The sequence below is a fragment of the Hypanus sabinus genome, chromosome 18 (assembly GCF_030144855.1).
Source record: "Hypanus sabinus isolate sHypSab1 chromosome 18, sHypSab1.hap1, whole genome shotgun sequence".
Taxonomy (NCBI): domain Eukaryota; kingdom Metazoa; phylum Chordata; class Chondrichthyes; order Myliobatiformes; family Dasyatidae; genus Hypanus; species Hypanus sabinus.
The window spans coordinates 59044644-59071445 of record NC_082723.1 but is presented as its reverse complement, the minus strand read 5'-3'; the positions used below and the strand labels follow the sequence as shown (position 1 = coordinate 59071445).

Sequence of the window (26802 nt, the reverse complement as noted above, 5' to 3'; positions counted from 1 at the left end):
AGGTTGGTACTGGATCCCAAGAGAAAGAATGTGCTAAATTCCTACAATATAGCTTTAAAGAGCAGCTTTTGGTTGAGTGCATGAGGGAAAAGGTAAATTTGTATTGCGTGTTTTGTAATGAACCAACTTCAGTTAGTGAGCTTAAGGTAAAGGATCCCTTAGGATAGAGTGATCATAATATAATAGAATTCCCCTGCAGTTTGAGAGGGAGAAGTCTTGGAATCTATTCAAATTCAATAGAATTCAACTAAAACAAAAATAGGGAGAGAAAAGATTAAATTTGAAGGTAGGATAACCAGTAATACAAAAGAGGATACCAAAGGTTTCTTCCAAATATATAGAGTAGAAGAGAGAGATGAGAAGTATATTGGACCCCGGGAAAAAGAAAGAGGTGGCTCAAAAGATTATGGAGGCATAAGTTCTTATCTTTCAGAATCACTAGATTCTGAAATGGTTCTGGTTGGTGGATTGGAAGGTTGCATGCAAATAATTAATAAGAGAGGAAGGCAAAAGAGAAAATTTATAGGCCTGTTAGCCTGACCAGTGTCAATATCATTCCAAGATATTGGAATGTGAGGCTACAGAAGGACTTAGAAAGATTAGGAGAGTGGGCAAAGAAATGGCAGATCGAATACAGTGTTGGGAAGTATATGGTCATGCATTTTAGTAGAAGAAATGAATGTGTTGACTATTTTCCAAATGGAGAGGAATACAAACAGTTGAAGAGGAATTGGACTTGGCAGTCCTTGTGCAGGATTTCCTAAAGGATAATATGCAGATTGAGTCTCTGCTGAGGAAGGCAAATGCAATATTCACATTCATTTCAAGAGGACAAGAATGTAAAAGGAAAGTTGTACTGTTGAGACTTTATAAAGCACTGGTGAAGCCTCACTTGGAGTGTTGTGAGCAGTTTTGAGCCCCTTAGCTTAGAAAGAATGTACTGAAACTGGATGGGGCTCAAAGGAGGTTCACAAAAATGATTCCAGGATTGAAAAGCTTGTCATGTGAAGAGTGTTTGATGACTCTGGGCCTGTATTCATTAGAATTCTGAAGAATGAGGCCTTGATAGAGTGGATGTGGAGAGGATGTTTCCCATGGTGGCAGTCTACTACCAGAGAACACAGCCTCAGAACAGAGGCTTTCAGAACAGAGAGTGGTGAGTCTGGAATTCTTTCTTACAAGCAGCTGAGGAGGCCAAGTCTTTATATATATTTAAGGAAGATTCTTAATTGGTCAGGGCATGAAGGGATATTGGGATAAGGCAGGAGATTGTGGCTGAAAGAAAAACAATATCAGCCATGATGAAATGGTGGAGTAGACTCAGTGGGCCAAATAGCCTAATTCTGCTTCTCTATCCTATTGTCCTAAGAGACTGCGAAACAAGATGAGCTTATGGCATTACAGGAAAGACAATAGAATGAGCAGAAGATTGGCTGACTGCCAGGAAGCAAAGAATGGGATTAATGGGGATTTCTCCTGGTTGGCTACCACACTAGTGGTGTCCCGTATAGACAGGTGTTGGGCCAGCTTCTTGAGTGTCAGTGATCTGGATAATGGAATTGACGGCTTCATGGCTAAGTTTGTGGACAATACAAATAGAGATGGAGAGGCAGGTAATGTTGATGAATCAGAGAATCTGAAGGAGGACTTGAACAGATGTGAAGAATGAGCAAAGAAGTGACAGATAAAAAAACTGTGTAGGGAAGTGTATCATCATGCACTTTGGTTGAAAAATTAAAGGTATAGACTATTTTCTAAATGGTGAGCATATTCAAAAATCAGAGCTGTAAAGGGACTTGGGAATCCTGATAGAGGATTCTCTAAAGGTTTATCCTTTCATTTTAAGCTCTTCAAAGTTCAAAGTACATTTATTAATAAAGTGCATATATGTCACCATATACAGCCCTGAGATTCATTTTCTTATGGGCATACTCATCATCATCATTATGTGCAGTGTCATATGATGTGGGTGATCATGGTCTGTGACCTTGATTGTTCTTGGTGAATTATACAGAAGTGGTTTGCCATTGTCTTCTGGGCAGTGTCGTTACAAGATGGGTGACCCCAGCTATTATCAATGCTCATCAGAGATTGTCTACCTGGTGTCAGCGGTCACATAACCATGATGTGATATGTACCAGCTGTTCATATGACCATCCACCACCTACTCTCATAGCTTCATGTGACCCCCCCCCCCCCACCGCTCAGGGGCCTAAGCAGGTGCTACACCTTGCCCACGTGTGGTGATCTGCAGGCTAATGTAGGGAAGGAACGCCTTACACCTCCTGTGGTAGAGATGTATCTCCACCCCGCCACCCAATAGAATAATAACTATAATAGAATGAATGAAAGACTGAACCAACTTGATCATTCAACTAAAAAGTCACCAAAAGACACCAAACTTTGCAAGTAAAAAAAGAAAGAACTAATAAATAAATAAATAAATAGATAAATAAATAGATAAATAAATAAATAAATAGATAGATAGATAGATAGATAGATAGATAAATGGATGGATGGATGGATAAATAAATAAATAGATGGATAGATAGATAGATAAATGGATGGATGGATGGATAAATAAATAAATAAGCAATAAATATTGAGAATTTGAAATGAAGTGTCCTTAACAGTGAGTGCATAGATTGTTGGGACCTTTCAATGATGGGACAAGTGAATTTGAGTGGTTATCCCCTTTGGTTGAAGAACCTGATAGTTAAGTGGTAATAACTATTTCTGAACCTGGTGGTGTGAGTCCTGAGGCTCCTGTACCTTCTTCCTGATGGCAGCAGCAAGAAGAGAGCATGCCCTGGGTGGCGAGAGTCACTGATAATGGATGCTGCTGTCCTGCGACAACGCTTCGTGTAGATGTGCTCAGTGATGGGAATGGCTTTACCATGATGAACTTCCAACATGAACTTCCATGATGATATTCCAACATATCTATAGCAATTTATCAAAAGTTTTAGATGTCATGTTGAATCTTTGTAAGCTAGAGAAGTGGGTCAGTTTTATTTATTTATTTATTTATTGCACTATTTGTCTTTTATGTATTAGATAGTAATCTGTCTATGTATGGTTTTTCATTGTTCTACTCAGAATACCTGCAAGCAAAGGTACCTCAAGGTAGTATTTGGTGACATGTATGTACTTCAAACTTTGAGTTTGCAGGTCGAGTCACTACTAAGGAAGGTAAATGCACTGTTAGCATTCATTTCAAGAGGACTAGGATATTAAAGCAAGATGTACTGCTGAGGTTTGATAAGGCATTGGTCAGATTGCATTTAGAGTGTTATGAACAGTTTTTGGTCCTTATCTAAGAAAGGCTGTAATGACATTGGAGAGGGTCAGGAGGAAGTTTATGCCAATGATCCCAAAAATGAAAGGTTAGTGTATGAGGAGCATGTGTTGGCTCTGGGTCTGTACTCACTGAAGTTTAGAAGAATGAGGGGGTATTCAGTTGAAACTTATTGAATATTAAGTGGCCTAGATAGAGTACACATGGAGAGGACGTTTCAAGTGGTGGGGGAGTTTAGAACCAGAGGGCGCAGCCTCAGAACACAAGGATGCCCCTTTAGAGAAGAGATGAGGAAGAATTTCCTGAGCCAGAGGATGGTTAATCTGTGCAGTTCTTTGACACTGACAGAAATTTTGTATACTTAAAGTGAAGGTGAGAGGTTCTTGATTAGTAAGGGTGTAAAAGGTTAAGGTAAAAATGAATGCTAACAGTGCATTTGCCTTCCTTAGTAGTGACTCGACCTGCAAACTCAAAGTTCGAAGTACATACATGTCACCAAATACTACCTTGAGGTACCTTTGCTTGCAGGTATTCAGAGTAGAACAATGAAAAACTATACATAGACAGATTACTATCTAATACGTAAAAGACAAATACCGCAATAAATAAATAAAAGTGACCGACTTCTCCAGCTTACAAAGATTCAACATGACACAATCATTTCCTTGGTACTGTGACCACAGAGTGTGAGATTGCAACTGCGACACCACTCAACCAGCTGATTTATCTCACTCTTGTACACCTATGATTCACAATCTGAGATTCTTCCAACATCAGTGGTGTTATCTGCAGATTTACACAAGGCATTTGAGCGGTGCTTAGCCACAAATTGATGGGTGAAGAGGAAGCAGAGAAATGGGCTAAGCACACACCCATGTGTTGCGCTTGTTTTGAATCTTACTGAATCTTTGGCATAACTCCTTCTGAAACTCCTGTCTGTAATGGGTTGGATGGAACTCTTAAAGAAACAAAGATATTCACAGGCAGATATGTTTAAAAGGAGGGATTGACAATTTATAACTGTAGCAATAGACTTCCTCAGTCGAGCTGCTGTCTCACAACTCCTTTCACCTGGGCTCAAGCCTGGCCTTTGGTGTTGTCAGTATGGATTTGCACATCCTTTCTGTGAACCTGAACATTTCCTCTGTGTGCTCCAGATTTTTTCCTTATCCAAAATATGTGTATTAGTAAGTTAATTGAACACTGTAAAGTGTCTCATGTTGGAGAGTGGTGGAACTGGAGTGCAGTGGTGAAAATATCAGAAATTAGGATGACAATCACGTAGAGGGTGAGCAGTGTGGATAGTCAGCTCCATGCTCTATGATAAAGCAGTTGAAGGCCAAAACCAAAATAATGACTAGAGAAATTTGACTTGTCTCTCTTGACCCTTACCAATTTTTATCAATGCATCATCGAAAATATCCTATGTGGATGAATGATGGCTTGTTATGACAACTGCTCTGCAGTTGACATCAGGAAACTGTAGAGAATGATGGCATAGCTCAGCACATTGCAGAAAGCAGCGTCTCCTGCATGGACTCTGCCTATGCTTCTCACTGCCTCAGTAAAGCAGCCAGCATAATCAAAAGACTCCACCCACCCTATTCTCCCTTCTCGCATTGGGCAGAAGATACATAAATTTTAAAACATGTACCATCAGGCTCAAGGACAACTTCTACCCCATTGTTATCAGACTTAAAATGAATAGTTCTCTAGTATAATGTAATACCCTGGTTAAAATCTCTTCTGCTATGCTATGTGGTATTTTTCTTTTAGCAGTTTTCTGAGAAAGCAGTGTGTCCTGTTAACAGAATGTTTGGGTTTCAGCTGAAGGAGCCATATTGTCCAACTTAGGTACGTTGTGTCAGCCAATCGGGATTGTCTTTGTATGTGTTGTAACTTTCTGTGCAGTGGGATATCATGGAACATTTGAGAAGGCTAGGCAGGATAAGCTTTCTGAAGGACAGTAGTTTGGTTTGGAGTCCTTTGGGGGGAGCTGTTGAGCGGGGCACAAGAGAAGGTGCCGTTCGAAGGAGATCCAGTTGTAAAAGTGCTTTGTGCAGATGAATGGTTCAAAGGATGAAGTGCCAATACTCCTGACTGAGCCAGTTTGTTCGAGATGGTCTTTGGGGGAAGTTCTAAATTTAGCTGGTGTCTTTCACGCAGAATGTGGGTTCAGAACATGAGTAAAGTGATACACCTGACTACTCCAGAAATGAGCTCCAACATTTATGTGCACATTGAATTGGTTTAATGGGCCCTTTTATATTTCTTTTCTCTGTTAACTTTGGTAGAGTTGAAAAATTGGTAAATCTACTTTCTTTATAATTTTATGCTGGTGTATGATCTGTCATTTCTTAGTGGCCGATAATTTTGTATGGGTTAGTATTTACATAGTATTCGGTACAATCAGTGTTCTTTCATTGGAACATCCAAACTTTCTTGTTTGGTTGAATCCCAAATCATACCAATCCTAGACATATATTGCGTATGAAAGGTGGCCTTCTCACCACTGAGTCACGTGATCATTAGCAGAATTAGCTAATGAGCCAAGTTTGTATACAGACCAGTGAGAGTGTCGGGACAGTAAAATGAGATCTGCACCTTATAATCTACCTTGCTATGATCTTGAACCTTATAGTCTACCTGCACTGCATTTGCTCTGTAGCTCTTGTACTTTGTTCCGCTTTCTTTTGTTGCCTTATCTTGTACTGCCTTGATGTGTAATGATTTGTTTTGTATGAACAGTAATTCTAAAACCTACATGAAAATGTTTAAGTGTTAGATTGTGTTGTATTAGAAGCTACTGGAAGTTGGTGAGAAGAGCTGTGATGGTGAATGGGGCTTGGCATGAATTGGGATATGGGTAGCAGAGCTTAGATTGGATGAAAGTGTGGCTGATGATGCCCACTCTGTTGCTGCTGGGCACTGCCACAAATTACCATCCTGTCACATTCTCCAAAGGATGGAGGGGAAAAATGCAGCTCTGCCTGTCAGTGATCTCCTCCTCTCCCCTCCCCTGTGGCTGAAAGTAGCTATTTATCACCTGTCTTTATCTCTTTCAGGTGAAGGTTCAGGAAATTTTGCCAAACAGTTGCTGAATTCCGCAAACAAGTATCGGGTGAGCCATGGAGCACAAGCTTTAACCCTGAACTCTCAAATGAGCAGCGACGCAGAGAAATGGGCAAAGCATCTCGTCAACTCTAGAACACTAAAGCACAGTGACACACCACATGGGGAGAACATCTGGTGTCAGCAAGGCCCTGCAGGTTGCCAGGTCACAGGTCTGTTGCATCGCGATCTGACGTCCTTTGATGGTCATCCTCAGTGAGGGAGCATACATTGTTAGGATATTAATAGGTCATGCCTCATGGAATAAGATTATTTCTACCAGAACCAGCATGCAGTTTATTTGATCCAAGACTCTTAATTCCTTAACTATGCAAATCATTTTTCTTCTGTGGAAATCCATTGAAATTCCAGCACATGCTCCCAATTTAGATAAACAGCGCCATCTGTCATTCATTTGGTAGCATATTTCTTCCTTTTGCATGAATGGGGTGTGGTTCAGGTGCTACTCCAGAAATCTTGAACACGTAATCCAGGCTGAATCCTGTTGGCACCGAGGTTTTCTGGCATCATCAGATGAGGTTAATTGGTCCCCTTGGACCTACTGGCACTAGTTGAAGTGCAAGAAATCCCACATCTATCCTGAGACTTTTTTTAATTCCTGTCATAGGTTATCCGGTAATCCATTACATTTTGTTAGTGAAATCTTCCTATACTACAACTTAAGAGCTATATTTATTTTTTGTTGTAAAGCACTATTGTGCACAGATGCTATTTTTCATTTTACATTACATGACTGGGCTTCAGGAGCAATTAAGCCTCATAAAGTGTACGACCACCTTTAGTCACCTTTGTACACAATGTTGTTGTAAAGTATATTTGGACAACTTCAATTAAAGATATCAGTAATTTACCTTTAAGACAGTCCTGTTGGAAAGAAATGTAGTTTTAATTTTAAATTGTCATGAGGAATCAAAATTGTTTAATGAATAATCTTTAGTGTCAAAATGAGTGGAGAATTTAGATATTATCAGCATAATTTTGCAAGTTTTAAAGATCTGGATGTTACTTTGAATTGCCATTTTTAAGTGAGAGTATCTAGTTCTGAGTCTTCCTCCCATATAGTGCAATCAATAACTTATTAACAAAGCATAGTAAAATATCCTGAGCTACCTCTATCCAAACTTTTCTGAAGGTGCAAAAAACTGCAAAGGCTGGAATTCTGCATGATACAAAAGGCACAGATACTCAGCAGGTCAGACAATATCTGTAAGAGAAGCAGGTAACACTTCAAATGAGTTATCTTTGCACAAGTTCCAAACTTAAACTTATTCATAACTAGGGCGGCATGGTACCATAGCGGTTTACACGTCGCTTTAAATCGAATCAAGTCTAATTATCATTCAACCATATATAGATACAGTCAACTAAACGGCGTTCCTCTGGAGCCAAGGCAGTAAACGTTTAAAGTAGCACATTCATAATAGTGAGAGAAGAAACATTCATGCACAATAAATACATATAGTCCAAGACTCTGAGCAACATGTCCCGCAATTGACTATACAGTTTCCTAGCAGTGCGCATAAGCACACAATCCTGTTTTTCATTCCACTGCTCGAACAGGGGAGGGTAGCACTGACAGGAGAAGCCAGCCTCCAGCCAAGTGCGGATGCCAGCATGTCTCCCACGGCTTGAGGCCTAGTCCACACTACAATCAAGACTACACAGCTTCCATATCGTCTGTCACACCACCAGACAAGGGTAAAAGGCCTGCTGTAACTTACAGTGCTGATAAAAAGTATTCACCCCCTTTGGGAGTTTCCATGCTGAATTGTTTTACAACAGTGAATCACAGTGGATTTAATTTGGTGTTTTTGACACTGATAAACAGAAAAGGACACTTTCATGTCAAAGTGAAAGCAAATCTCTACAAAGTGATCTAAATTAATTACAAATGTAATACACAAAATAATTGATTGCAGAAGTATTCACCCCCTTCAATTCAGTATTTAGTAGATGCACCTTTGGCAGCAATTATAGCCTTGAGTCTGTGTGATTAGGTCTCTTTCCGCTTTGCACATCTGGACACTGCAATGTTTCCCTATTCTTCTTTAAAAAACTGCTCAAGCTATGTCAAATTACTTGGGAGTTGTGAGTGAACAGCCCTTTTCAAATCCAGCTGGATTTGAAAATTGTCAATTGGATTGAGGTCTGGATTCTGACTTGGCCACCCCAGGCTGTTAATTTTGTTGTTTTTAAGCCATTCCTGTGTAACTTTGGCTTTGTGCTTTGGGTCATTGTCTTGCTGGAAAACAAATCTTCTCCCAAGTTGCAGTTCTCTTGCAGACTGCATCAGGTTTTCCACCAGAATTTCCCTGTATTTTGCTGCATTCATTTTCAGCAAAATGAAAATGAATTCTACCTTTTCAGGCCTTCCAGGACCTGCTGTAGAGAAGCATCCCCACAGCACGATGCAGCCACCACCATGCTTCACGATAGGGATGGTGTTTTTTTTGATGATGTGAGATATTTGGCACAAGCATTTAGTCTAATGGCCAAAAAGCTCATCATACCATTGAATCTTCTTCCAGCTGACATTAGAGTTTCCTACATGCCTTCTGGCAAACTCTAGCCAAGATTTCATGTGAGGTTTTTTTTCCAACAGTGGCTTTCTCTTTGCCATTCTCCCATAAAGCTGCGACTGGTGAATCACCCTGGTAACAGTTGTATGCGCAGTCTCTTCCATCTCAGCCGCTATAGCTTGTAACTCCTCTAGAGTTGTATAAGACTCTTGGTGGCTTCCCTCACTAGTCCCCTTCTTGCACAGTCACTCAGTTTTTGAGGATGACCTGTTCGAGGCAGATTTACAGCTGTGCCATATTCTTTCCATTTATTGATGATTGACTTAACTATACTCCAAGGGATATTCAGTGACTTGGAAATTTTCTTGTATCCATCTCCTGGCTTGTGCTTTTCAATAACTTTTTTGTGGAGTTGCTTGGAGTGCTCCTTTGTCTTCATGGTGTAGTTTTTATAAGGATACTGACTCACCAGCTGTTGGACCTTACAGATACAAGTGTATTTTTACTATGATCAATTGAAACACCTTGACTGCATACAGGCCTCCAATATCAGATCTCCATTTAACTAATTATGTGACTTTTAAAACCAATTGGCTGCACCAGTGATGATTTGGTGTGGCATATTAAAGGGGGTTGAATACTTATGCAATCAATTATTTTGTGCTTTATATTTGTAATTATATCACTTTTGTAGAGATCTGTTTTTAGAGTCTATTTTCTTTTGGTCAGTGTCAAAAAAGCCAAATTAAATCCACTGTGATTCAATGTTGTAAAACAATAAAACATGAAAACTTCCAGGGGGGCGGGAGTGAATACTTTACATAGGCACTGTACATTGTCACTGTTCAACAGAGTCTCACAACCACAAGTGAGATGTCCGTGACAATCTCCCACTGTTATATTGCACACTGCCTTCATGCACCAACTCCAATGTCTCCCAGTAACAGAGAGCAACACTGTCTACAACCAGGTCAGCTCCTCCGAACCCAAGCCAGCTCCTATGACATCCCAGCAGGCTCCTCCAACATCCCGGCTGCCTCCTTCCCCAACATCCTGGCCAGTGCCTTCGTCATCTCAGTTGGCTCCGCCTCTGACACCAGTCCAGCTACTCCAATCAACGAGCAGCTTACTGATGGAGTAGCCCCACAGTACCCTCTGCTCTTGGAGTAGAATTGCCTTACAATTGTAAAAGACACACTTAACAAAGAAAAAAGCAGCTTTGGTTGATCTCTGAGAGGCCGCTGCCTGTGAACACGCCACCACCTTACCAGAAGCCTTACAGTGCCAGTGATCACTGATCGAGATTCAATTCCCACTATTGTCCGTAAGGAGATTGTACATTTCCTCATGAAGCTCCAGATTCCTCCCACATTGCAAAGATGAACATTGAATCGTGGGCAGGCTATGTTGGTACCATGGGCGTGGCAACATGTGCAGGCTGCCTTGCACAATCCTTGCTGATTTGATGCAAATAATGCATTTTGCTGTGTGTTTTCATATTTTAACGTACCTGCGACAAATAAAGCTAATCTGTACCTGAAAACTTAAAGGAGTTTTGATGACAGTTCCCAAAATGCTTACTCACTGAATGGCCAGTCACCTGGACCTGCCTGGGTTCATTTCCTAACACAGGTTCAGTATGGTTGCTCCACTAATTGGACTATGCACATACTGTTTCTAACAACCCTCTTGAATGAACAGATGAAATTCTACCCCATCTAAGACCCATGCACTAAGGAAGACCTAGTCAGTACTGTGGAAAGTAAAGTCAATCGCTACTAAAAACCCTGTAGCTTTTACATTTTTTTATAATTTGCCTGCATACATCTATTCCTCTACCTCTTGGTAGTTATTGCAATTTAGAGGCAATTGTAACTGATACTACAAAATGTGTCTTGCAAGGATATTGGATTTAATTTCATTCTCAGTCCAGCTTTGCACAGAAATAGATTTAATCAAATCATTTCTTTCATGTTTTCAGGACAGGCAGTTGTTGATTCCTGGTACAATGAAATTAAAGATTATGACTTCTCCTCCCCTGGATTTCAAAAGAATTGTGGTAAGTTTTTGATTAAGTGATTCTGTGTAATGGCTATATTGAATTGACAGAATATATGAAACAGAAATAGCGCATTCAGCTCCAGTCTGAGTTAGTGCTTACTCTCCGAAGAATCCCCTCCCAACAGTTGTTTTTCAGCATTTTCTACTCTTCCTTTTTCTCCAATCTACTTGATTTTCATTTTGAAAGCATCTGGGATTCTGCTTGTTCATCTTATTGTGGCAAAATTCACACTCTAACCTCTTCCTCAATCTTTCTCTCCTCCACCCATTCCCCACTTCCCTCCCCTCCCCTCCAATGAACTTCCCTCTCACTCCACTCTCCATCCCTCACTCTCCCCCAACTCCCCTCTCCTAGATATTACTCCTAACTCACCTCCCCTACACTTTACCTACCCTCCTGCCCCTCTCCCAACCTTTCTCCACCAATCTTTCCACCTACCCCTCTCTCACCCTCCCCTTCCCTCCCCCTCCTCCCTGCTCCCGCCTCTTTGCTCTTCCCCCTCTATCCTCCTCAGCCATCTCTCCCCACTCTCCCACTCACCCATTTCCCCCCACTCCCCATCTCTCCCCCACTCCCCCCACACCCCATCTCTCCCCCACTCCCCTCTCTCCCCACTCCCCATCTCTCCCCCTGCTCCCCATCTCCCCCCCCCACTCCCCAGCTCCCCCCACTCCCCATCTCTCCCCATTCCCCATCTCTCCCCTACTCCATCTCTCGTCCCCTACTCCCCTTTTCTTCCCCCTCTCTCTCTCCCTCTCTCTCCTTCTCATCTCCCCTCTCCCCCTCCTCCTCTTCCCCTCACTCTCTCCCTCTCCCCTCCCTCACCTCCCCCTCTCCACCCACCTCCCCCTCTCCAAACCACCTCCCTCTCTCCAAAACACCCCACTCTCTCCAGCCCCCTCTCCCCCTCCTCTATCCCCCATCTCCTCTTCCTCTCCCTCTCCCTCCCCCTCCAAACAGATGCAAACTAATGGACTTTTAGGAGGTCAAATTCTGACAGAATGTATAAAGTTACCTGCAGAGGCCTTAGGAGTACTGATGTATGAGGGATCCTGGAGTACAAGTCCATAGCTCCCTGAAAGTGATGTCAGAAGTGGATAGGCCAGTGAAAAAGGCATTTAGGACACATGCCTTCGTAGGCCAAGCTGTTAATTATAAGAGTTGGATCATCATGATGCAGCTGTACAAAAGACTGAAACACAACAGTTCTACTATTTGATGGATGTGGTGGCAACAGTGAGAGCACAGAAGAGATGGTGCCTGGAATGAAGAGCTGTAATTACAAGAAGAGATTAAATCGGCTGGGTTTATTCTCACTGGAATGTAGGAAGCTGAATGTAGGACCTTATTGAGGTTTATAAAGTTATGAGGGTCATGTATAGGATAGATATTTTCTCCCTTAGGGTATGGGAGTCCACATCTAGAGGGCACAGATTTAAGGTGAGGGAGTGAAAATTTTAAAGGAGATCTGAAAGGCAGGTCTTTCAACACATAGCAAGCCACAGAGGTGGTGGTTTTGACAGATGCAGTAATACTTAAAAGATATCTGGACAGAAATGGGTCTAATGCAAGCAAATGTCATTAGTACAGATAGACATTACAGTCAGCGTGAACGTAGCAAAGTGTAAGTACTCATTTCTATGCTGCACCTTTCTGTGAATCCATGAATGCTGTTGAGGCAACCTCCAGGCACATGGAGGTTATTCCATAATCACACTCCTGGTTTCTGCTTTATAGGTGGCTTTGTGCTGTCAAAAAGTGAGACACTTATCATGAGATACCCAGCTTCTGATCTGTTCTTGAAATTGTGGGTTTGGATTGAGTTTCTGGTCTGCAGTGTTTTGGATGATCTCAAGTTTATAAATAGACGTCTTTCTAATAGACCAATGTATAGATGGAAGAATATATTAGATATTACCTACAGACCACATTGTTTTCTGTCCTTTGCATGTTCCTGTCTGTTCTCTGCAGGCCATTTCACACAGCTGGTATGGCAAGATTCCAAGGAGATGGGGGTTGGCCTGGCATCTGATGGCAAAGGTTTCACTGTCGTGGTGGCTCAGTTCAACCCAGCTGGTAACATCACCAATCCGGGCTACTTTGCTAAAAACGTCCTGCCCACTGGGAGCAAGGTGCAGCAAGGTGGATCAGCCCACAAAGAAAAAGTCCAGACATCTGACACTCCAGAAAAAAGGAAAGCGGCACCAGTTTCAGGTACAAGTTTTGTTCTTAAAGCACGTCCTATGAAGACATGAAAACAGTGTTTAATATTGTTCAGTCATCTAATGGTGAGTTCCTGCTCCTGAGTACTCTGGAATGCTTCTTGTAATTTGGTTTCTCCCATCATATACATGATGCTGATGGACAATTGCATTCAGAAGTGACAGGATAGGATGATAAAGCAGCAGGCAGAAACTGTCAGAGATTTGAAATTCTCATGGGTTAGATGGGACACTTTACCAACATATAGTCACTTGACCTGGCTGACAGTTTTAACTAACAGTTTCTGCAAATAGCCATAGTTCTGCAGGATGGTCATTGGTGATTAGTGTGAATGTAGCCATGGATCTCGGAATGGTGGAGAGGGAAGTTCCCTATAAAGGAAACACAAATTATTTCTGTGAGGTCTGTTGTGACTATCAACGAATGCCTCCAGAGAGACACACAGCTGCTAGAATAAAAGTCCTGATTCAGCACACACAAGCTGACACGGAGTGACTCCGGAGAGATACTCCCAGACCCAACATTACATCACATTATTATCTGCTAAAGATCAAAGGTAACATCAGGGCAATTTCTATAGTTACAATGCATTCTTAATGCATCCTTTGAGTTATAGCTAGATCTTCATATCAACATTCCTAAATGAGTGTTAATCACTGCTGTCTCTTAGTTGCATTCATGCATATGCAGACATCCCACAAACCCATCTTCCATCCTTGGACTCACTTTACACCACACGCTGTCGGAGCAGTGCTGCCAGGATAATCAAGGACAAGACCCATCCAGCCAACACACTTTTTGTCCCTCTTCCGTCCGGGAGAAGGTTCAGGATCATGAAGATTCATACGGCCAGATTTGGGAACAGCTTCTTTCCAACTGTGATAAGACTGCTGAACAGATCCTGACCTGGATCTGGGCCGTACCTTCCAAATATCTGGACCTGACTTGTACTACCTTACTTTCCTTTTTCTATTTTCTAATTATGATTTATAATTTAAATTTTTATTATATTTACTTCAATTTGTACTTCAGGGAGCGCGAAACACAGAATCAAATATCACTGTGATGATTGTATGCTCCAGTATCAATTGTTTGGTGACAATAAAGTATTACAGTATCTCAGGTCGATGTGATGTTTCCTGGTTTGTAAGCGACCCCAATCTGCAGCTTCAGGAAGACTATTGTTCTAAGCTGCATTTTAAATTCAATCTACAATCCTCCTTCACATCTGAAGAATGGTTAGTTAAATTTAAAATTTGCTATATTCCATATCTCCAGAATATGCCCTAACAAGTCCAGGCAAAAGTACTTGGCTCTCCTAGAGTCCCATGTCTTATTGCACTCTACAGCCATTAGCATGCCTGAGAGGTGTCATACCAGCAACTGCTCCTAAGTCATGATCTGGTACAGTAGTTTGAATGCACATGAGCATAAGAAGCTGCAGAGAATGCTGGACTCAGCCCAATACATTACTGACACATCCTTTCCAACCATCAAAAGTATCTGTTGTATGTGTTGCTGCCTGAAGAAGCAATATCTATCATCAAACATCTTTGCTATTCACAAGTCATGCCATCTTCTCATAACTATCTTCAGGCAGAAGGAACAGTAGCCTGAAGCCCTACACCACCAGGCCCAGGAACAGCTACTTCCCTTCATTCGGTTCTTGAACCAACCTGCACTACCTCAGTATATCAACAGCATGACCACTTTCCACTACAATAGACTTCAGTGTTCTGTTCTAATTGTGTTCTTTCTTGTATAATTCACTATTATTTATGTTTAATTTATAGTTTCCTTGTGAATTTAGTGTATCTAATGCTATGATGGTATTGCAAGTAGGTTTTTCATTTTCTGTGCATATATGTACATATGGCAGTAAACGACTTTCATCCTGAAACATAACTTACCTGACAAACAGCGTCAGTGCAAGATGACAGGAAGAAAATGAAATGTAGTCCAATCTAGAATTCGGATTTTTCAGCTTGATTCAAGAAACTATTGTCGTTGAGCCTTGAAGTGTCTACCTCCACTGCCTGATGGCAGCATGAAGTAGAAGGCATGGCCCAGATGGTGGAGTTCCTGGATAACGGATGTCACTTTTCTGAGTTATAACCTCTTGTAGAAGTCCTCAATGGTAGGGAGAGTGATGGAACTAGCTGAGTCCACCACTCTCCGTAGGATTCAGAATTCTAAAGACACTAAGAAAGTGGACACACTGGCAATTTTTCATGGTTGCATCGATGTGTTGGACTTAGGATACACCATGTCATCGTAGATTTATGATCAAACAGTAGGTAGATTGAATCCCGGCAAGGATCAAAAACAAGGCACAAGTTTAACATGAGAGCAAGGAGCTTCAAGGGGGATGTGAGGGAAAGAATGCTACACAAGGAGGGCATGATATCTGGAACTCAGTGCCGGAGGAGATCATGGAATCACATACTACTACTATATTTAAAAGACATTTAGACAGGCACTTAAGCTGACAAGGCATTAAAGGTTTATGGACCTTATGCAGTAAATGGGGTTTGTGAAGTTGGGCAAAGTGTTCAGCAGGGATGTGGTGGGCTGAAGAGCCTGTTTCTGTGTTAAACAATTCGGTATGGCTCTAGGAATGGGAAGTTGTGTTTGGAGTCTTTATTGAGGATATAACTGGTAGAAGAAATAAGGGAAAACTATTGTTTATTCCGTTCCTGGATTTTCAGTAAGCCTTACATAAAGTCCCACATAAATGGTCAGTGAGCAAAATTAAAGCACGTGTCATTGGATGTAATACATTGGCATGGACTGAACATTGGTTAAGAGGCAGAAAAGAGAAAATTATCTCTCTTTTTCAGGATGGCATACAACTACTCACATGGTACCATGGGGAACTAGTGCTGGGTCTCCACTGTTTATCATGTACATCAATAAATTGGATGAGGGAACCAGGTGTAATATTTCCATATTTAGCTCCAACAAAGAATTGGGTGGGATTGTGGATTTTATGAGAGATACAAATGTATATTAAATATACCTATTAAAACCTATTGAAAGGGATTTCAAAAACCTGGACAGATTGTGCAAGTGAGCAGAAATGTAGCAGATGTAGTATAATGTGGGCAAATATAATCAGACAAGGCTGATAATTTCATAGAAAAATCAAGACAGTGGTATTTAAATGGCTTGTGCATTGGGAAATGTTAACATGCAAAGAGACTCTGGTGCTCTTGTGCACCTGTTACCGAAAGCGGGCATACAGATACTGCAAGCAGTTAAGGCGAATAGTATGTTGGCCTTCACTGCAAGAGGATACAGAAACAAAGATATCACTTAACAATTATACTAAGTGGAATCTTACCTGGAATACTTTATGCAGCTTTGGTCACATTCCTTTAAAGAGCATCTATTTGGCACAAAGGGAATTCAGTGAAGAATCTCTAGACTGAATGCTGGGATAGAAGGATTTTTGAAAGAGCAGAGATCAAGTAAGCTAGATTTGTATTCACTATTTAGAAAAACGAGAGGGTATCCAATTGAAACGTTCAATAGCGCAAGACAGAGTGGAAATGGGAAGATGTTTTCCCTGGTTGAGGACTCTAAAATGAAGAGCATTAGTGTCAGGTTAAAGGAGAAAAGAGCAAACCTTTGGAATTGAATCCAGTGGTTTGGAGACTTGATGGAGTTAGTTCAAAACACAGATCAACTTATTTCTGAAAATCAAGGAATATGGGGATGGATTGGAAAAATGAGGCTGAAGTAAATCTCATGAAGAATATTATTCTGTTTGAGGTCCTTAATTAAGGGAAGACTTATTTGGCATTGAGGAAGTACAGCAAAGATTCACGAGGCTCGTTCTAGAAATGGTTTAACATACAAGGAGGACTTAATTCTATTAAGTTCAAAAGAATGTGAAACAATTTCATCAAAACTTTCAAAATTGTTAAAGGGCTTGATGACCAGATAGATGTTTCTGCTGGAAGAGGGATTCAGGACCAGACAGCACAGCTTGAGAATAAGGGGTAGGCTGTTTCTGCCTGAAATGAAAAAATGCTTAAACACGCAGGGGTTAGTAAGCTTTTGAAATCCTCTCCCCAGAGACCTATGAAGGCATTCAAATCACAGATTAATAAACATAAGGGAAATAGGGATAATGCAGGAAAATAGATCTGATGTGGAAGATTGACCATGGTAGAGTGAGCTCAAAGAGCCAAATAGCCTTTTCTGGTCATAATTGTTGTTTTTCAGTTAGAAGAATAAGTTAATAAGTTTAGGTCATCACTGGAATGCACAAATGGAGCATTACCACCTTGGACCAGAACAGAGTGATCTGTTTTGATGCTTTAAGTTCTCTGTGTAAATATGGCAATGATATCTACAGCAAGCTCTCCAGTTCACTAAATTACAATGTGAACAAATATCACTTAAATGCCTATGATCCTGTAATATATGCAATCAACAATTTGTGTTTTTCAGGCAATGAAAAGGATGCTTTTATTGCTGAGCTGCTTAAAGAGCACAACAGTTTACGAGCTCAACATCAGTCACCACCGCTCCAGGTCAATCCTGAACTGTCTATACAAGCACAGAAATGGGCAGAGCATCTTGCCAATATCAAAACACTCAAGCACAGTGACACCCAATATGGAGAGAACCTCTGGTACAAATGGAGCAGCAACAAAACACTACCAACAGGTACAGAGCTGAGTGGAAACTTTGATTGTCTGTATAGGTAGAGATAAGGGTTGATGAGCTCCCATTAACAGTGATCCCTCCTAGTCAGCAACCTGTGAATTTGGAGTGATCATTCAGGGGTGGAGAGCAGAGGGTTTGGAGTAGTCTGTTGTCAGTACTGTAGGAATTATTAACACTAATTGTTTGTGCAATAATGAATATTGGTGGATTGTGTAAAGGAATGTATTTGAATATTAGTAAAGAGAGACCAGGCGATTTGTAAAATACAAAAGGCCTTTTGACCTCTGTAGGTAAACATTTTCAGTGAAAAGTTAAAATAAATCCTTCCTATATAACTTTAACAAAATCTATTTCCCAGGAAACCTTTCAACCCAAGAAAGGTGACAAAATGGATTTTCTCTGGACCAAAGTTGCACCAATGTTTATTAAATGCAATTGAAATTAATGATGATCAATGGTTTGTTTGGCAATGGTAGTGAGTATTCTCCTGATTCCTTTGCAAGTTTGTGAAGCTTCAGAGAATGAGCTTTGCGGTTTGACATTGCCATGTGCATGTTAAGGTCATCAAGTTGTATAGTCATATAACACGGAAGCAGGTCCTTTTGCACCAACAATATAAGCCCCCATTACTAATTCATCGCTAATCCCATTCTACTCTCCCCACATTGCCATCAATTCCTCCCATATTCCACCACACTCCTATGCTCAGAATAATAAATAATAATGTTATGAATATATTATATATGAACAATATTTTATAATGTTATTTTAATAATTTAATGATAAATAATAAACAATAATTGCCAACTGACCTAGCAATCAGCACAATGTTGAGATGTGAGTGAGAAACCGAAATGCAAAACACATCGGAGAAGAAAAAGGGAATCAGACCCTTTAAGCCTAACCCATCCCTGAATATGATTGTGGCTGATTTGGGCTGACCTTATCTCTTCATCTGGGCGAGTTCTCCATCACTTATTTATCCTAAAGAAGGGTCACGGCCTGAAACATCAACTATCTATTCATCTCCATAAATACTGCCTGACCTGTTGAGTTCCTCTGGTATTTTGTGTGAGTTGCTTTGGATTTCCAGCATCTGCAGACTTCCTTGTGTTTAAAAGTGTTAATCCATCTTCACGTTAAATACCTAGAAGAAAGCCATAGTCGTGGGAAGGATATGCAAAATCCACTTAGACATTGCCTAGAGTCAGGATTGAACTCTGGTCATTGGAGCTGTGACCAGCAGTATGTGTCTGATGTGTTATGACAGCATAACAATGGCTGCAAATTGCAGGGACATTTAAAAATCATGAAAGCTGTATTCTGATCTAAAGTTGTGCTTGACATGACTTACTACAGCTATTTGGTGCATTTCATTCAGTTTGTTTAGTCAGCAGGTTGTATGGATTGTCAACAAGGGAAGAAAGATGAATGAGAACTCTGACCAACTTTGGAAAATCTTTATAAATTGTAGCATGATTCAAGGCTGGAGATGAGAAAAAGATTGTTTCCACTTTATAACCTGCCCAGAAACATGATCAGTGGTAAATACAAGGGGGCTGTTTCCCTGTATAGAATATCTTGAGCTAAAAAACATAGTTTCAAGTGAGGGGTTTGACCTTTCAGAACTGAAATGAAAAGGTACTTTATTTGGCTGGCTAGTGTTGCAGTGGCATCAGAACTGGTCTTCCAGCCGGACAGTCCTGAGTTCAAATCCAGCCGGGTCCCAACCTGGACAACAGCAGAAGAAAGGCCTGGCAATCTGCTTCACTGAAACATAGTGTTGCTGGGATGGAAGGTTAACTCAGCTCAGTTTGTATTCACTATTTAGATAAGTGAATTTCTCAACTAGAAAAATGAGAGAGACTGGAAATGGATAGGTGTCTAGAATGAAGGGCATTAATGTCAGGATAAGCGATCGAAGAGTGAATCTTTGGAGTTGAATCCAGTAGTTTGGAGTCTTGATGATGGAGTTAATTCCAAACACAGATCAACTTATATCTGAATGTCAAAGTATATGGGGATGGATTGGAAAAATGAGGCAGAAGTAAATCTCATGAAGAATGTTATTCTGTTTTGCTTTCCTTAATTAAGAGAAGAGTTATATGCCTTTGAGGAAGTACAGCAAAGATTCACAAGACTGGTTCTAGAAATAGTTTGCCATACAAGGAAGACTTTATTCTCTTAAGTTTAAAAGAATGTGAAGCTGTTTCATCAAAACTTTTAAAGTTATTAAACAGCTTGATGGCTAGATTGAGGGAGAATGTTTCCGACCAATGTAGGGTCGCCATGAGTCGACAACAACTCAATGACACCCAACAACAACATCTTAAGGAATCATGTATCGGAGAGCTGAAGGTTCCAATGATTGGGTAACATTCACGGTTCAGATCAATGAATTATTAGACACCTAGAGAAGTAGGAGACTGGGGATCAAGGGACAGATCAGCTGATGGCATGGACTTTGAGGTTCACTCCTGTTTTTATTGTTACACTTTACTTCTTCCAGGGATAGGAGCTGAAATCAAATCTCTTCATGATTAGACTCTGTAGTCTTGATCACTTCGTTGTGAAGAAACAAAGTGAGCTTGGGTTTAGTTATAACAGGTAAAAGACTAGGAGAATTGTCATTAGATCTGCAGATAGAGTGTAACTGAAATGTATGAAATATCTTTTTTTTATTTGTTTCAGGGAAAGAAGTGAGTGAATCCTGGTACAATGAAATTAAGGACTACAACTTCGAAGCTCCAGGATTTGGTAATAAGACAGGTAAGTGTTTAAGAGCATTTGTAGGTTGATGTTGAAGATTCATTCAATGACATTGGCTTTTGTTGGCTGGAGGTCACCATCTCCCAAAATGCAGCCTTTGGTAGGAAATTTTACACTGAAGTTGGAAGCACAAGAAATTGCAGATGCTGGGATTTGCAGGGAGGTGGTAGGGTCCTTTGAGGGAAGGAGATGGGAGAGGACCTGGGGATAGAGATGAGAAAGCAGAGAGATGGGAAGGAGGGAGAGTGACAGAAGGCCCAGAGAGGGAGAGGAGGGTTGGGGGAGCAGGGAGGGAGAGGGGTGTGAAACCCAATCACAACCATTTCTGATTCATTTTGCATAATGGAGTTTGCACATTCTCCCTGTGATTGCATGAATTTCTTCCCATGTCCCAGAATTCAGGTTGATGGGTTAATTGGTCACTATAAGTTGCTACTCTTGTAGATAAGTGAATCTGTAGGGAGTGAGGGGAGAATAAAAATCGAGGATCAACGTAGGATTAGTGGAAATGGGCGGTTGTTGGCTGAAATAGATTTGATGGGCTGAAGGGCTTGTTTCTATGCTGTATAATTCTATAATGGTATTGGCCCATCTTCCTCTGGTTTTGATTCCAGGACACTTCACCCAGCTGGTGTGGAAGGCAACAAAAGAGATAGGGGCTGGACAAGCAACGGATGGGAAAGGCACATTCTTTGTGGTGGCAGTCTACAAGCCAGCAGGAAACATCAGCAATCCTGGCTATTTCAAGGAAAATGTGTTACCTCCCAGGAAAAAATGAGCCAGGAGGATGAATAAGGGTGGCACTTGGCACACGTAGCTGCCCCATACAATGCACAAATAATATCTTTTTGAAATTTAATTAATGCTTTAAGTTGTACTTTTTTTCCAGATTTGGGTGTTTTTAGTTCACATATTTTAATAATGATAAGATCCAAAGTTCAGTGAGTAAATACGGATACTTGTTCAACTCCAATTTCCTTCTCCCTTCTGTTTTTGCTTGTGGTTTTTACTGCCTGGGTTTAAGGTATGAAATTGCAAAATATATCTCTCTGCTGCTTTCTTTTAAGGTTGTCCTTGAAATTATCTGCATTTCATGATAGTTCACCTTTTCTAATTTCCCTATGTGCTTCAGTATCAAATTGTTAACCCCTTTCACAAGAGCAATAGGCTGTTTTAATACAATAAAATCGCAGTATACTATACACCTCCAAGGTCTGATCCCTCAAGTCTTCATTGTGCTAGACTGGTAGATTTTAGACTTGTAGATTGCTGTTTTTAATAGTATTAAATTGAAAAGGAATGAGGGTCAGAACTGCTAAATGTAGATGGAGCTAGGGAACTGAACATAAATGAGTTTTAAGGGAATAGTCCTGGGTGTCTCAAGTGGGAAAGAAAGCCCAGTGAGCCATTAAGACTGCCGTTGGGATTTGGATAATTAGTATTTCACGGTATGTCACTGAGATGTTTGAAGCACAACCTATATTGTAATCCTAGTCAATACAGTGAGAAAAGTGTGAGTGAATAAAAATCAGGTTTGATATCACCAGCATATGTTGTGAAATTTGTTAACTTTGCGGCAGCAGTACAATGCAATACTTGATATAGAAAGAAAAAATAAATCAACTACAGTAAATATATATACATATTAAATAGTTAAATTACAAATAATGCAAAAACTGAAATATTAAAATGAGGTGGTGTCATGGGTTCAATGTCCATTTAGGAATCATATGGCAGAGGGGAAGAAACTGACCCCGAATCACTGAATGTGTGCCTCAGCCTTCTGTATCTCCTTTCTGACAGTGACGAGAAGAGGGCACGTCCTAAATGATGGGGGAGCAATCCCATATGCAGAGTGCATACACAATAATTAAAGAAGATAGTTTTATTAACACAATTTGTATCAGAGTTTGGGCAGGGAAATGTGTAGGATTTTTCCTGCCAATATGTATTTTGTAAAAAAAAGCTGGGAGTGGTCTAAGGGAAAGTTATGTTAATTTGTTTGCTGACTTGTTTCTCTTACTGGAGCTGATTTCATCACTCTTCACTTCCTTCTGAGCACTAGTGTTAAATACTTTCCTACTGCTGTCATGCTGTTTTTCCTTCAACCAGCCACCAATGAATAACACCCTTTGAATGCAAAGGGACACAGACCTCCTTTGGGGCCTTTATGATGCACCATAGCAACAGTGAGCTGAAGTAAACTGCAGATTTTCCAATCTTAAAGCCTTTCATGATGTTAGTGAGATGTTTGGTATTAGTATGTGGAAACTCTCATCCATTTATCCATTGTATTTCGTCGATTGTTAAAAGTGACTGTTTTTAATGCTGCTTTTATTTTACAAATGATGCTCTCAGCTGCTGTAGTGATTGTAGAGACGATTAGAATAAAGAATCACTAGGTCATCAGCTACTGAGGTCTGTTCAGTTTGTCACCCACAAAGTACACAACCTGTTATACCTCGGCAGCTATTGGAGTGGTGGTGATGCAATCCCGTAGATGGTGTGTACTGTCGGGGGCATTGATTGTTGTGCATCCAGCCTGGACTGTTTTACTGTGGGGAGGCAATTTCTCAATCACGAGTTGGGGGGTGTTTGGTGGCTGACTCCTCATGGTTGATATAAAGTACCATTACACTCGCTCTTGCTGATGAATGTACACACCACACCCATGCTAAGTGAGCTGGCAGCTTCCACCACTGCTGGCAACACCTAGCCTGTCGCCCTGGCCGCTGACTCTCACTGCGACTGGATGATCCAAAAGTGCTGACGGGAAACAACACTGTAGCTCCAGACGCCGGACAAACGTGGTTAAAGATGCAAAGTTGGGCAACACCCTCAGCATCTCAGAAGCAAACGGGAGCGGTTGGGGCATTCTTGTCACCCAGTTCTCAAGGAGATATTGGATTGTATAGCAGGGTTGAGGGGGAGAGAGTTCAAAAGAAGCGGGGGGGGGGGGAGAATATTCAAATCAAGCAAACAGGGAGTTGGGACAATCAGCATGCCACAGTCCCCAATGAGATGTTGAATTGTGCATAATTAGAGCACTGGGGTTCACAGGCAGAATAGTGGAATGCTCCTCTTGTGGGGTAGAAACATAGAAAACCTACAGCACAATACAGGTCCTTCGGCCCACAAGGTTGTGCTGAACATGTCCCTACCCTAGAAATGACTAGGCTTACCTATATTTTTCTAAGCTCCGTGTACCTATCCAAAAGTCTCTTAAAAGACCCTATCATATCCACCTCCACCACTGTTGCCGGCAGCCCATTCCATTCACTCACCATTCTGAGTAAAAAAAAACTTACCCCTGACATCTCCTCTGTACCTTCCAAATCTACTTCAGCTAATTCTTGTTCCATGCCTCAGCACTTCCAAAACAGACCCCGAGCACTTACACACCTGACAGAGAATTAGTTGGCCCAGTTGACTCCACAATAAGGACTCCCCTTCCTGAAATTCACAATCATTTCCTTGGCCTCACTGACTTGGAGACCAAGGTTGTTGCTGTGACACTAGTCAACTAATCTTATCTTGTTCCTGCAAGCCTTCTCATCACCATCTCAAAATCTACCACAACAGGGGTGTCATCTATGAATTTTAAAAATGACATTATATTCAGCGGTCAACATTAAATGTCCTGCAGACATTGCGAGATAGGGACTCAATGGATACTGTGGAGCAAACTGTCCAAATCATCTTGCAGAATGCTTCATCACCAGAACTCACCAAACGGCATTAGGACCTTGCTTGATTGGTGGTGAGAGGGGCCCACTCAGTCAGATTCTTGTTGTACAGGCAACATATCATTCCCACTCTTCACTGCTCTCAGGATGGCCACAGTGAGGAAGTGAGGTCAAGTCACCCACCTCTTTTCAGACTGTGGATTTACTAAGGTGATGAGGGGAAGATGCAAGACTGTTCATCGCTGTCCATCCCCAATAGCTGTGTAACAGAGGAGATTACAGTGAGAAGGCAGGAGAATTGGGTTGAGAGGGAAAATAAATCAGCCATCAGCAAATGGCAGAGCTGTCTTATGGACTCTCTGAACAATGGGCTGTTCTTGGGAACACACACAAAGACATATCAAGTCCTGCTGGAAGGTCATCATCTTGATGAAAGACTTAGCATGCTAAGTCAGGAATGCCGCTATCTTACCCCTTGCCTACCGTCCTCAGGTTTAATCTGCCTGTCAAAGTAGAGTACCTTCGCATGCAAACAGCTACTTGGAACTAAAGGTGAAAGCTAAGTTTCCAGTGACAACCAAAGATAACATTCAAATAATTTTTGATATCATCAAATTCTTCATAGTCCCTAAATTGTTGAAGGAGTGAAATCATTTCATTTTCACTCCCAGCCATTACTGGCATCTCCAAGCCCTTGAAACTGCAGTGAGCAAACCAGTTCTGAATTCTGTTACTGATTATTTCTCGTCAACTATCAGGATCAAAAATCTCTGCCTTTTGAACACAAACATGCAATTGATACTTTTTAAAATCTTTGTTCCAAGCATGATGCAGTGTCTAACACAAGCAAACACAAATGACATTAGTTAGGAACTGCTCGGCAACAGTCTCCTGTCCCGACCATAGTAGCCCAACTAAAGAAGGGAATTCCAACTATTTTCTCAATTAACTTTTGTTCTTTACTAGTTGTCCCCAATAAATGGCTTCCCCGAATGACCAATGGCCCAATTAACCAAAACCCACAATAAATATAAATACGTTAGAAAGCTTATATACCTAGATTGATTGAATGTCCATAAAGTGAAAACAGACACAGGTGTGTCTGTACATAAGGTGACTGACAGAAAATGATAAAGTAGTGGTGGCTGACGCTGTGAAGGGGTGGGTTAATGGGTGGAGATGTTGATCTGCCTTACTGCTTGGGGAATGTAACTGTTTTTGAGGCTGGTGGTCCTGTTGTAGATGTTATGTAACCTGCTTCCTGATGGGAATGGACACAGTCCATGAGCAGGGTGGGTGGGATCCATGGTGACATTACTGACCCTTTTCTGGCACCTTTCCACATATATGTCCTTGATGGCAGGTGAGTTGGTGCCAGTAATGCATTGGGCAGTTTTGACTACCCACTGTAGAGCCTTTCTGCCTATTGCGATAATGCAGCTGGTCAGGGTGCTCTCTACTGCACATCTGTAGAAGGATGTAAGTTTTGATGTACATCATCCAGCTCTCTTCAGCCTCCTCATAAAGCAAAGGAACTGGTGAGCTTTCCTGATTATGTGGAATGTGTTGGTGGACCGTGAGAGGTTGTGCGAGATGTGCGCTCCCAGGAGTTTGATACTGCTTGCAATTTCCGCTGCTGAGTTGCCAGTGTAACAATGCATGTGAGTGGTACAAGTTCTCCTGAAATCAATAACAATCAGTAAGAATAAAAGCTAAGTGCGACTCTTCCTTGGTATATACTAAAATAAAATGGAAGTCTGTCAGACAAAATGGTGTTAGTTTGGAGTGGGATTGTTTTAAGACCATAGGATATAGAAGCAGAATTAGGCCATTGTCTGTTCTGCCATTTCATCATGGCTGATCCATTTCCCTCTCACCCCCAATCTCCTGCATATCCCTTCATGTCCCGACTAATCAAGAATCTATCAACCTCTGCCTTAAATATGCCCAATGACTCCACAGCTGCCTGTGGCAACGAGTTCCATGGATCTACCACTGTCTGGCTAAAGAATCTCCTCATCTCCTTTCTAAATAAATGCCCCTCTGTTTGAGATTGTGCCCTCTGGCCTTGGACTCCCCCATCATGGCAAACATCCTCTCCATATCTAGTTTATCTAGGCCTTTCAACATTCAATAGGTTTCAATGAGAATCCCCCACATTCTTCTGAATTCCAGCAAGTGCAGGACCAGAGCCATTAAACGCTCCTTATTTGATAAGCCTTTCAATCCCAGATCATTTTTGTGAGCCTTCTCTCCAATGTCAGCACATCCTTTTTTCAATTTGGGGACCAAAACTGGTCACAATACTCCAAGTGAGGTTTCACTAGTGCCTTATAAAGCCTCAGCATTTCACCCTTGTTTTTATATTCTAATCCTCTTAAAGAGAGAAAGTACAAGAGAACCAGTCCTCAACAATGTTTTGAGAAGGTCAAAGAA

At 41.2% G+C, this 26802-nt stretch overlaps 1 protein-coding gene across 1 annotated transcript in view; it reads left to right on the top strand.

Moving 5' to 3' along the window:
- LOC132407256 (uncharacterized) overlaps positions 1-23083 on the top strand; it is a 149608-nt gene extending 126525 nt beyond the window's left edge. The window contains exons 22-27 of the mRNA XM_059993517.1: positions 6364-6582; positions 10931-11008; positions 12983-13225; positions 17693-17911; positions 20603-20680; positions 21295-23083. Of these exons, the coding sequence (XP_059849500.1) occupies positions 6364-6582; positions 10931-11008; positions 12983-13225; positions 17693-17911; positions 20603-20680; positions 21295-21458 (1001 nt within the window). The 3' untranslated portion in view covers positions 21459-23083. The remainder of the gene's footprint in view (positions 1-6363; positions 6583-10930; positions 11009-12982; positions 13226-17692; positions 17912-20602; positions 20681-21294) is intronic.
- Positions 23084-26802: the final 3719 nt, after the last annotated feature.